The sequence below is a fragment of the Haemorhous mexicanus genome, chromosome 1 (assembly GCF_027477595.1).
Source record: "Haemorhous mexicanus isolate bHaeMex1 chromosome 1, bHaeMex1.pri, whole genome shotgun sequence".
In the NCBI taxonomy this organism is placed as follows: domain Eukaryota; kingdom Metazoa; phylum Chordata; class Aves; order Passeriformes; family Fringillidae; genus Haemorhous; species Haemorhous mexicanus.
The window spans coordinates 19,625,361-19,637,518 of record NC_082341.1 but is presented as its reverse complement, the minus strand read 5'-3'; the positions used below and the strand labels follow the sequence as shown (position 1 = coordinate 19,637,518).

The 12,158-nt window shown below is 35.8% G+C and overlaps 1 protein-coding gene across 1 annotated transcript in view; it reads left to right on the top strand.

Annotated features, from left to right (window-relative positions):
• The window catches only part of MALRD1 (MAM and LDL receptor class A domain containing 1), a 235,075-nt gene that overhangs the window by 169,242 nt on the left and 53,675 nt on the right, over nucleotides 1-12,158 (top strand). Inside the window, exon 32 of the mRNA XM_059869616.1 lies at nucleotides 564-765. Coding sequence (XP_059725599.1) covers nucleotides 564-765 — 202 coding nt within the window. The remainder of the gene's footprint in view (nucleotides 1-563; nucleotides 766-12,158) is intronic.

Here is a 12,158-nt window from a genome sequence, read left to right as displayed (position 1 = left end):
TATGTATTTTTATTCATATCTTTGCTAAATATGTTTGCAATAACTTTCTGTGACTCTCTCAAAGTCCATGCTATAAATTGCTAGTACCAGATAACGGATTTAAATCCCTCGTTGCCAAGTCTTTAATTCATACCTCTAAAATCTTCACTCAGTCTAACTATAGGGAGGTCACCATTTAGAGATGAAAGAATAGCTCAAGAGCCTTCTCAGTCTTTCAGTTTTTCTTCAATTTTTAAATGAATTTGGGGTTAAGTCTTTGCTCATTATCTCCGGTATGTCAGGCTGAGACTGTTTGTAGGTTTTGCAATTAATGATTGGGTTAGCTGTTGGTTTTGGGTTTTTTTATTTTTATTATTTTCACAGTAACTTTATATTTGAAGCTGAACTAGCATTAGCAAAAATATTCAGTAACATTTGGCCATCACAAATATGAAGTGTATCTGAACCATATCTAGGAGGGTCAGTACTGCCCAAACAGGGACGTGCTTGCTGCACTTGGGCTGTGCTACTCTCCCAAGCTGCACTCCTGCTCCTTAATATAGATTTATTTCTGTCATCAACAGATCTACACAGTTGAAGAACATGGAATGGATATCCTTATGTGGTCTTCTAGTAGAAATGAAGAAAACAAATGGATGTATGGAAGTGTAGTTCTCTCCAGTAACAGCCATTTCAGAGTTGCCTTTGAAGCTGAAGTGGGATGGAGTCAACCCACAGAATTTGCTCTTGATGATATTTCTTTCACCCCAGAATGCATTAATGGAGGTATGCTATTACACAATTGTATATCATGCATGCTCTCTTTTCAGAGGGCAAGGAAAATTGTGGCATTTTGTATTTCAATGTATATCGCAGTCACAAAATCTGGCATATTTTCTTTTTCTTATGGTTTATAGACAACAGTTTTGTGTTTTAGCTAGAAGTTGAACATACAAATAATTATAGCAATTCAGAATATTACTGGCATTGAGGAGCTGAACCACAGTTGAGATGAATCTACTGCCCTTCCACTATATTGGTTTTCTTCTGTATGAAAAAAGTCAGAGAAGACATTAGTTTGGGATCAAAGACTTTTATAAGTATCAAAGTAGTTCACAATTATTTTCAAAGAAAGTTGTTAGGTTTTTTAATCTTTGAGCTCTTCATAAAATAACACTGTGCACAACATTTCCCTCGCTAATATTTTCTTTGAGTATTTACAAACTCACTTCTTCTACACAAGTTTTTGATCTATGTAGAAAAATTATTCTAAGGTCTTAAAATGCCCTGTTTTTTTCTGTGAGAAAAGCAGTGGTTTACTCTGAAAACAAAATGTAGGATATGATACCATATCAGAAGAAAATGAACAGTATTTATACAAATACAGATTCTGATAGAAATATCAGCAGAAATTAATGACTAAGGGGCAACTAGGAATTGTGATTGTTAGATAAATAACAATACGAATGTTAGAAAAATCTTCTTTGATAACCTTTCTTTTTATTAATACAGCTCTTGTTGTTCAGATAGGACAGCCTGTGTATTACCTAGGTGTCACACTGTTCAAGAAACTATTTCTATTATTATTGTCATTCTGATAAGCACCTTCTGGAGGAATTAAACACATGCTGATTAAAGCTTCAAGAGAAATAATATGTTCACACGGGTGACATTTGTTCAGGCTCAATCTCAATGAGAGTTTTGTTTACTTTCTTTAAATAGGCTCAGGCAAATAATATTTTGGAATGTAATTCAATGAGCTTCAGACTATGTGCATAAACAGGCATTTGTTCTACCCATATTATGTTAATCACCTTTTTTAGCCATATCTTAAGGATTACTAGGGCAGTTTCATGCATAGTATAACATAATAAGCAAATTTTCAAATTATGTATTTTAAGTACCTGTAATTCTGAAATAATCATAACTATAGAAATAAATTAATTTTAATGGAGCAACATTTTCTAATGACATTATTTTTCTCCAGAGATTTTCCAGTTGTAGAACACGTCAAAGTATCTAACTTGTATCACACAATCTGTTGCTCTTACAAACGTCATATATCATAAATTTGGCCCAAGGAAAATTTGTTGGAGTTATATTGGTTATTTACAGTTGGTTGAATTAGTCAAAAAACTCATGCCTTATCTACCTGCATAAACTGCAACTTGATAGATTATCTTCTCTCCAGACAAAAAACTATATCTAGATGCTGTTACTTAAGATTGGCTTCATACCATCCTTGGAAGAGTCCTGTCTTAATAATCCTTGCTTGCCTGCTAGAGCTTGTGAAGAGGCAAGAGAATTACATAAAATCCATGTAATACACAAAACCACAGCAATTTAGGGAAAAAAAGAACCTTCCACTGAATTTTTAATACTGTTCCTGAAAAAAAGCTACTTTGGAGGAGGCACAGTTTTTTACTAACTGTTGTTGCTAGAGAACTGCTTAAATATTCAGATGTGAAAATTTGAAGATATTACCTTCCAACAGTATAAAAGCACTGTCATGTAGATATTTGAGCAAGAACATTTTTCTGAAACAGAATCAATGGGAAAGTTTACCTAATCCACTGTCAGTCCTGCTTTGATTGTTGCTCATTATGTTTATTCAAAGACGTAGTTCAAAGAAAAGTGTATTACCTGCAGTGCAGGTTTTGTATTGTTGTCTTCCTTTCAGAAGATAGCTACACTACAGCACATCTTTTTCCCCTCTCTGTATTATTATATTTCAGCTTGTCTTTAATTACTTTGAGTTTCCAGAGGCAACATGTTCTAAATGGAAGCAATCACAATTTAGCAGGTTGGGAGCTCTAAGTAATAAAGCATTGCCAGCAGCTCTAATACAGTTGTGGGTTTTATGTTTTTAAGTAGTCAGTTCATATTAGCCATGACAGTTCCTAGATATCCAAGAATATTTCTGAACCTTTAAGCAAGGTGCTGTTAAGGTAGTGCTAGGTCAAGCTAGGACTACTGCAGAAGTATCTTTCTGCTGATGCTAATGCAGGGGGAGCTGTCAGTGGCACTGAATCTAGTTCAGAATTAGCTGCTGAATGAGATATATTTGTACCACTTTCAAGGTTCATAACTTTCTGCTGATGAAGTTGTGTGAAGATCTTATTTTACATCCTAGGGACCAAAGAATTTATTTGTTAATTAGTTGTTACTATCTTCTTCAAATTTGTAAATAACAGCTTGATTTTAAAAAACACAAAATTTTATTTCTGTCTTAATTTTTTCAAAATATAAGTTACAAAACATTTTTATTTCTAGTTTCAAATGGAACAAAAATTCCAAAGTATTGAATTGGGTTTTATGTTCATTAATGTCTTTCTCATAGTATTTTCTAGCTGAGCTGAAATAAGAGGCATTACAGAAATTCTAAAAATTATTGCTACATCTAATTTAAATCCTAGCATTAACCCAAAGATGCCCAATGACCAAACTTTATTCTGCTGATAAAAATCAGAATACCATTTTTGCTACTCATTAGTTTACTAGAGAAATGAACCAGATGGACAAATTTGGTTTAATTTGGTTAAATAGCACTTCTACATATTGGAGCAGTATTCTCAAGAAACAAATAAATAGTAAATATATTTTGTTATGTTCTCTAGAGATCACCCAAGTGAAATATTTGTGCTTGTGGAGATCTACTGAAAGAAGGTAAATCTCAGTACAAAGTCAGCACTGAATGATGCTCCAGGTCTTTTATGCAGTACAATTACCTGCTAGGCTCTATTTAGCTGCAACTCTTTGGGAATTTCTACCTCTAAATTGTACTACTTTAACTAATTGCTAAAATAATTTTGGTTTATTCAAAAAGAATAGTGTTGACACTTTTAAATGAATATTTGGAATGAATTTTTGGTAAAAAAATGAGTGCAAATATCATGTGGGGCCTGAGGCTGCAGAGTATTTGAGAAAACAGTATTTGCTTTTTCACCATCAGTCATGCTTATCACCAATTCAGTATTAATATTTCTTACTGAAAGAATTAATTTGAATAAAATTAATCTGGATTAATGCTTCTGTTTCTATTCTTCTACTTCACCTTTCTTTATAATTCTCTCTTTTTTAGTTACTGTTTTTAGTCTATGTTTGTTGCATAGTTTATTTCCCATAGCTGGTCACAGTATCTGAAGTATTTTCTTTCTTCTGATTTGTGAACAACTTTTTATCAACTTTGATAATTTTATTTTAAAATCCTTTTTACTTCTTAGCTCTTTTTTCATACATTCCTTCTTTATAAAATATTTTTCAAAACCTGTCTCTTTAGCCCATAAACTTAGTACATGAGAAAGGACTGTCATTGTTACAAATTTCCCACCACATCCCACTGCAGCTTTCCTTTCACCTGAAAGATTTGTTTCCAGTAGAACATACTATTATGTAAGGATACATTGGAGATAAAAGGGCAATTCAAATAGTGCAAAACATCCAGCACAGACAGGACATGCCATCTCTAACTCTGTGTCGTCTGACCATGGTGGAATTGTGAATATAGGAAGTGTTACTTCCCAGATGCAATGGGTCAGGGCTTTTTTCTGATGTTGTCATAAATCTTGACTTCACCACACAGGTTAGCAACAAAAGGGTCAGATTTACTTCTTAGGACCTGAAATACAGTAAAATTTTCAGTGATTGTTGGCAGCTTTCACTTAGGTGAAACATTCGCTTTGAAATGTCATAATTCTTCCAAGTCTCCCCACTGCTGTGTAGCAAAGCACAAACTAAACCTTCTGTAAAGGTTGTGTATAATCCTTATACTGAGCAAGCTTTATCTTGCTGTGAAAAAATAAATAGAAGAAACAAATCAGAATCTGTGAATTATAAGACAGGTTTTAGCTCTACATTCAAGCCAAAGGATATTTTTAAAAATGCATACAAAGGCATCCCAGCACCCTAAAACCTAACCTCCAAAAATTGTATTTTCTATTTGTTTGAACCATTATAAGACAATCATGAGATATAGCAACATCCATCCATTTAGATCATCTTTCCTTATTTTCTAGGAGAAATGATATTCCAAAAACTGTGTGACAAAAGAAATTATATTCAATCAAATTTAAGATAGATACACTCAGAATTTCTGGTCAGCCACAGTAAGTAAGAAAAAAAGTTCATCTAGAAATATAACTTGTCTCCAACAGTTATGGATGTCAGGGAAAGAGTATAAGAAAAGGAGAGCTATACACACTGTTTTACCCCTAATATATTTCCCATTGGCAGCTATTTGTAATTCAGTCTTCCTGAGCCATATGTAGTCTCAGAATAATGATCCTCAAGGTTTTTCTTTCCCTTTGAACTTATCTGTTCTCCTTTTAACATCAGGGAAATTTTTAATATTCAGAAATTAAATTACATGCTGCTGCTGCTTATATGAATCTAGTCTTATATTCATGAATAGAAAAGCTTTAGTGCTTTCTCATTTAGGCCTTGAAATTTATGAAATCTTTATTTCAACCTTGGTGATTCACTCTTTTGTGTGGGGGGCAGGATTTTCTTAGGATATCTCCATAAAGCAGTTTCAAATCTCTCAATAGATGCATGCTATAAACCCAAACCTGAAGTTCCTTCAGAGTAAGATAATTTGGATTGACTTCCAAACAACAGCAGAATATATGCAATGTCATACCAAAAATTTGTGATAGGTGCAGGTTCAAGCCTCAAGATGAGAAGGAAGGTGTCCCAAAGGACCAGAGCTATAGGCCATTCTCTTTGTTCAAGGTGAAAGAAAATGAACATTATCACTGGCATCTACCTTAAACTCTGTTTATGACTGTTTATATTTGAACATAGCAGAATGAAGATAGAATCTAATACTTTTTCATTGAATAAGTTAATAAAAGAATAGTGACTCTGAAAACAATTTCTGAATAGCTAGATAGCAGAAAGAAAGAAAGTGGTAAAAAAAAATCTGTGTAGATAATCACCTGACAATGAGATGAGGTTTCCAAAATCAGTATTAGTCTAAAACACTATAATTTTAGATGGTATGTGGTAACTTGAAGGTATCTAATTTTCAGAAAAAAAATGGGAACAGCATTTCTTTAGAAGTGAATCCCCTTGTGATTTTAGATAAGAAACCATAGAGCAAAAGTATATATGTGTGGAAATACTAACATCTTGCCTAGTGATAATTTGTTTCTCACAACATATATTCATAGAATGACAGAATATCCTGAGTAGGAAGTGACCCACAAGGATTATTGAGTTCAATTCCTTGTTCTGCACAGAGCCATCCCCAAGGGTCACGCAATGTGCCCGACAGCATCGTCCAAGCGCTCCTTGAGCTCTGTCAGGCTGGTGCTGCCACCACTGCCCTGGGGAGCTGTTCCAGTGCTCAAACACATATTGAGACTTTTTACTCCCTATTTTATCCCTGCTTCATGAAATACATTCTTCGAATCCTGATTGTTTATAAACCTCTGCTGCTTTTCCTGCCACAGAGTTCCATATGCTTCAAATCAGTGTCTGTGTGTTTATATGTAAAGACGTAATCTTTAGCCACATTATTGACTACTATTTTTCTCAGAGCTCTCTTTTCTTTTTCCAATACAAAGATGAGACATAATTGATTATTTTTGGTTCTCTGTGAAAAATTTTCAGATATATCTTTGAATGCAGAATTTCTTATCTTGTTGAAGAGTTTTTCTAAACAATATATAATTCTGGTGTCCAAATATTTGAAAAGTATTTGAAAACTACCTTCATAACTACTTCTTATTGCATAATGTTATCTACCTGACAAGTAAAAAGAAGATGGAGTAAAAAAAAGTGCTTCTGTAATTTTGAGTAGTAGTTTGGAAATGTCCAAACCATTATTGTTTTCAGACTAAAAAAAATAAAAAATCCTGAATTAATCTAAAATGCAAAATATGATTCAGCCAAAAATTCTTCTGCTGTGCAGACCCTAAAATGACAGACTAGAGATAAGTTGCCTTGATTAGAGCAATTTAAATAGGAGACTCTAAAATGAGTTACATCCCCTTAGTCTTAACCAATCCCTTTCCACCAGTAAGGAACGAACACTAGTGGATTTAAGTGAAAAAATGCCATTTACCTACAAGTGGAACAGCAAAAGGCAGAAAAAGAAGCTTCCAATAAATAGCCACTAGATACAAAGTTGCTAAATCTCAGGAACACCACAGGAGCAAAGAGAGACCCAAAATGCCAGAAATACCCTTCCCAAGATGGTTCCCATGTATGTTGAAAGACAGAGGGAAAATGGTGCCAGTTCTCTACCCAAGGTGGTTCTGTCCAGGTGGCCCGTGGTCTGGGAGGCAATGGGAGAAATGATGACCCACAAAAAGAACCCTCCTGGGAAGGTGGCAGCTTACAGAGATGCTCTAGTGGCAGATGAGGATCCACCAGAGTGTGTGGGGTCAGCTCTGCTGCCCACCGCCTCCTCCTGCCCCCACTGCACTCTGCTGGAGCTGGTGCCCCTGGTCCACTGCTGTATCCACTGTCTGTGCTGACACAGGGTGAGCCAGCCCCATGGGACCAGCTCAAACTTCACCGCCTATGGAAGTTGCAAGATTCACTCTAAAGATGGTTTCTAATTGCAAAATGCTGTTCTTCCGAGTTGCTACAGTGGCAAGCCCAGAAACCTACCCAAAGCAGCCCTACCAAAAGGGCAACATCCACCTTCAGCAAACTCCACCAGGCAAAGAAGGGAGTCACCTTGGGTGCCCTGGCCTTCTAAAGGGACCAGAATGTCCCAGCTGCCCCACAATTCTGGTTCTGGATGTGCTGGGGTTTAAAGAGACAATAAGAGATCAATATGAACTACAATGACAGTCTGGGTTACCCATGACAGAAGCGCAGCAGGCGAGTTAGTAAAATTAAACAGCTTAGAAGCCAGCCATTTGCACATAATTTTATATGCTCTCCAGCACTTTTAGTAGATCCCATTTCACAAGAAAAGCATAAATTACATTTTTATCTAATTAAGAGACAACAACCCAAAAAGTAGAGTGGGTGATTGCTTGAGCTTTGTGCAAAAAAATAGCTGCATAATGCAGAGAGAATCTGTCTGAGGGGTGAGAATGTGTACGTGTCCATGTGTCCGTGTGTGTCTCCATGTGTGTGAATCTGTGTGTCTGTGTGTGTGTGCAAGTGTGTCCATGTGTGCCCATGCATGAAGCAGCACAGAAAATTCTGCAGCAGAACAGGACTCATCTGACAAAACCTTAGACAGTGTATGATCCTTCTCTGAAACTCCCAGAGCCCAAGTGCTGGAAATACTGGAATGGTTAGCTGCCTAAACTGCTAATACTACAGTGTTAGATCATGGGGAAAAACACTGTAGAGGAGACTTAACTTCTGATTTCTTTAAGTTGCAGAGCCAGGGGAATCACTGTTAGCTTGTCTTCTCACGCTTGCAGTGAAGCAGAAATCTCTCTCACATGGAGTTTCTTTCTCAGGGAGAGAGAAAAAAGGAACTCACGGAGTTTCTTTCCTCAAGGGTAGGAGATGAATCATGAGAGAAGTTGTCGGGGGAGGTTGCTCGCAGAAGCAAAGGAAAGGAAGAGGAAAGCAGAATGAGTAGTAATAGAGGACTGGAGATATCAGGGAAATTTGTGAATAGGTTCTTTAGTCAATTAGCATTTCCCTGAAACCAATCACTATATGCTTTAAATCCGTGTTGCTTGGCAGAGATAGGGCATTTATGCATTTTTAAAGACAAAAAATTGTGATCCAAGGCATAGTACCTTAGAGAGCTTCTTCAGCCTGTTCTTGTACCTTCCCGTGCACAGACCTAGCCAGTGTCAAAAGCCAAAACTTTTTGTGGATTTCACAGAAAAGGAACTGGAAGTAATTTCAGGATAAGATAATTGCATTGTATAAACTAGGATAATTATTGGCAATTCCTAAATGCAATTATGTTGTGTATGTTTAAATTAATAATTATACTATCTGTGTCCAAAAACTTCAGTTGCTCTCTGCCTTCTTATAACTTGTCCAGAATACTAAAATCTTCTGAAGCAAGCTCATGCCTTTTGGGAAATTAAAATTTTTAAGACTTATTAATAGTGTATTAAAATAGTTTCATTAATATTGAACCTCCAAACCCCATCTGTTTACAACAGAAAACTTCAAATCACACAGATGATATTTTTCCTTGCTAACTTCATTCATAAAAATCAACACATTTCCTTGGAGGGATGGAGAGAAATAATATTTGAATGAAATTATTTGGTGTCATGATACCATCTTAAAGAGCAGAAAATTCTCAGACTCTTCCTTATGTAAAACCTACTCAGCTCCTCAATAAGAGTAAATCTTCAGCTCAGATTTATCTCAGAAATTATATCTGCTTCATTTTGTCGAAGACTAAAGTTTCACAGCTTCTCCAGTCTGACATTGCTCCTAATAAATAAACAAACCAACAAATCCATGACATTAGTAGGCACAGCTAGCATTCCCCAGAATATTCTTAGCAGAAATATGGCAAATATTGTCATATTCCTGTCACAGGTAGTGTGTTCCAGCCAGAAGCAGTAGTTCTCTGAGTGAAGACTAAATCATAGCTTGACTTTACTGGCAGTAAACCTGTCTGTTTTCCATTATGTTTGCATGTTAGCAAACTGTGAACATTTAAAATAAATTCTGGGCAGACTTATAGAACTCTGAAGTCATTGGGCCATGTTCTGTTTCTTTTAATTCTGACTTTGTCATGGGGTCTCTGGGATCCTTTCTACCTTGCCCCATACCTCTGTCTTCTCATGATGGGTAGAGACTTGAAGGTTCAATTGGCCAGACTAGTTTTCCCCCTTTTTCTTTTTGGCTTTTTACAAGCTTGGAAATAAACAGCAGGAGCTTTATTGTAATGGATAAAAACACATGGAAAGATTGTTAAAGTATTTGTATAGTTTTAGTCCAATTAATTTTTGTAACAAGTTTGTTTCCTTGCAGCCACCTTGAATGGGTTGATTTCATGCCCTGATCTGATGTTTACTGAACTGAAATTGAGGACTGACATCTATTTCAAATTAATTAATGCACTGGATTGGACCCATAATTAATTTATACTCTTGTCTAATGAAATCTATTGGAGGGAGTTATTTTTGACCTCTTTTAGCTACAGTTAATAGGTCCACCATTTTTATTACATTTACTAGACAAATTACTTATGCAAATATATCAGACAGGTTGTTGGTTTTCAAGGGTCTGATGCAAGGCTCATTAAAATTAATATGAGTTATCCCATTTACTTAAATGGATGTTAGAGCAAGCTGTGATACACCTGAGGTGGTGCTGCATAACAGCATATGCAGTCACTTCATTTCATGCTCCCTGGTGTTGACCTTAATGGCAATGTCCACTAGGCTTACCTAAAATTCACTGTTACAGGTGATATATAAATATAAATGGGAATATACTCTGCACCAGAGATCTTTGTATTTGAAGAGGAAAGGCAGAAAAAAGGAGGATACCCTGGAAGTGTTGCTTCATTCAAATTAAGCATGTTTGTGTGCTGCTTGCTGTGGTAATGACTGTGTAATACAAACATTTATTTTATATTAGCATTTGGGTAATAGCAGTTCTATGGTTTTCTGCGACTGAATCTCTGTGATTCATGAGCAAAATATTTGCAGTGCCAACCTGTGAAGCTTGCTTTACACTCAGGAAACAGGATCATATGCTCCATGGATGACAAAGACAATAGTACAGCAAAACATAAGTGTACAGAAAACGTTCATCAAAGAGCAGTAAGCCTTTAACAAATCCCTATCCCACAAATATATAATTGTGTCCTTGAAAATGAGCACTTATTGACTTAATACTTTTCATATTGTAAAGGCTCTTTTCTCCAAAATCATCAGCTCATGAGTTCTATTTACTGTAAACATGGTTTGATGGTAGCACATTGCAATAAAAATGTATTTAAAAGCACTAACTTGATCTGACAACAATGAAATGCAGACATATCCAGCTGTAGTTGCTGCAGTTCACGGAACAGTATGTACCAAATTTTATTTGCTTTAAACACTGGTCTGATTTTTATGGGTTTTTTATATCTACCTAAGCTACTTAACTTCTCATAAAAGTGTGAAGGTGCATGTGAGGTAGCACTTCTGTCCCATTGATTATAACTCATCCAGCACAGCTGTGCGAGTAAGTTTCAGAAGACATAGGACCAAATTAAAATGTCAGGTTTTAGGACCTAATTAAAATGTCTTTTTTATGATATACAAGTAGATGCTATATGCACATTTTTAAACCCTTTCTTTAATTTTTGTTATTTGCCATATGCAAGGTAAAAATAAGTGCAAAATAAAACACTGAGTGCAAAGTAAAGTAAATAAGGGCATATACTCAGCTTCCTACTTGAAAAGTCATGATTTCTTTAGCTATAGTGGAACATCAACAATTTACTGCTGTTTTTCATGTGGGTCTAAATTCAGACTCAGTGCTTTGCAGTGCAGAGGTTATTTTTGCTGAAATTGTTTTTGTTTAGTTTGCTTCTCATCTGTGTGCAAGTACTGAATTCTTGAGGATTTTTAGTCGTGCTTTTCAATGAGCACACAGCCTGGATACAAAAAGCTAAAGCTTTTATACTGTCTTCCTTAGAACTCATCATTTTCAGTAGATTTATCTCCAAATCCTTAAACAGTTTCAAACAGATAATGCTTTTGAAAAAGGTAACCTGTAAAATGTCTCCTGCACTCCTGAATGTGGTCTGAAAATGAGAGTCACACAGCACTCAGGAGATGAGTGCTGCCTTGGGAACATCTTTTCTGCATTTGGAAAAGGTGAGGGAAACATTTACTTGGCATGCCAGTGTCAGGCAATAGTTGAATCAAACAATATTAAGTGACAGAAAGGATGTGAGGGCCACAAATGGTCCAATTTGCATTGAAAAGGCTTCATTTCAGATTCTGCTGTTTAAATGACTTTCATATATACGTACAAGAGGAAAATATTAGGTTCACAAATATGCCTAAGTTTAAAGTTAGTTTCTATTGCTAAATTGTGTGAGTGCACTACTGTGTGAGTCAGCACATGGAGGGTGTTTCTGAGGAGCCTCTCATTGGTGCCAGCTCATTTTTCACTGCAAACCACATTGTAGTGTTAACACCTTAGTTTAATTCTTCACAGTGTCAAGAAAACAGAATGAATATTCCCACTTTTTAGAAGGAAATGTGTCAGTAGCAGATACTGCAATGATC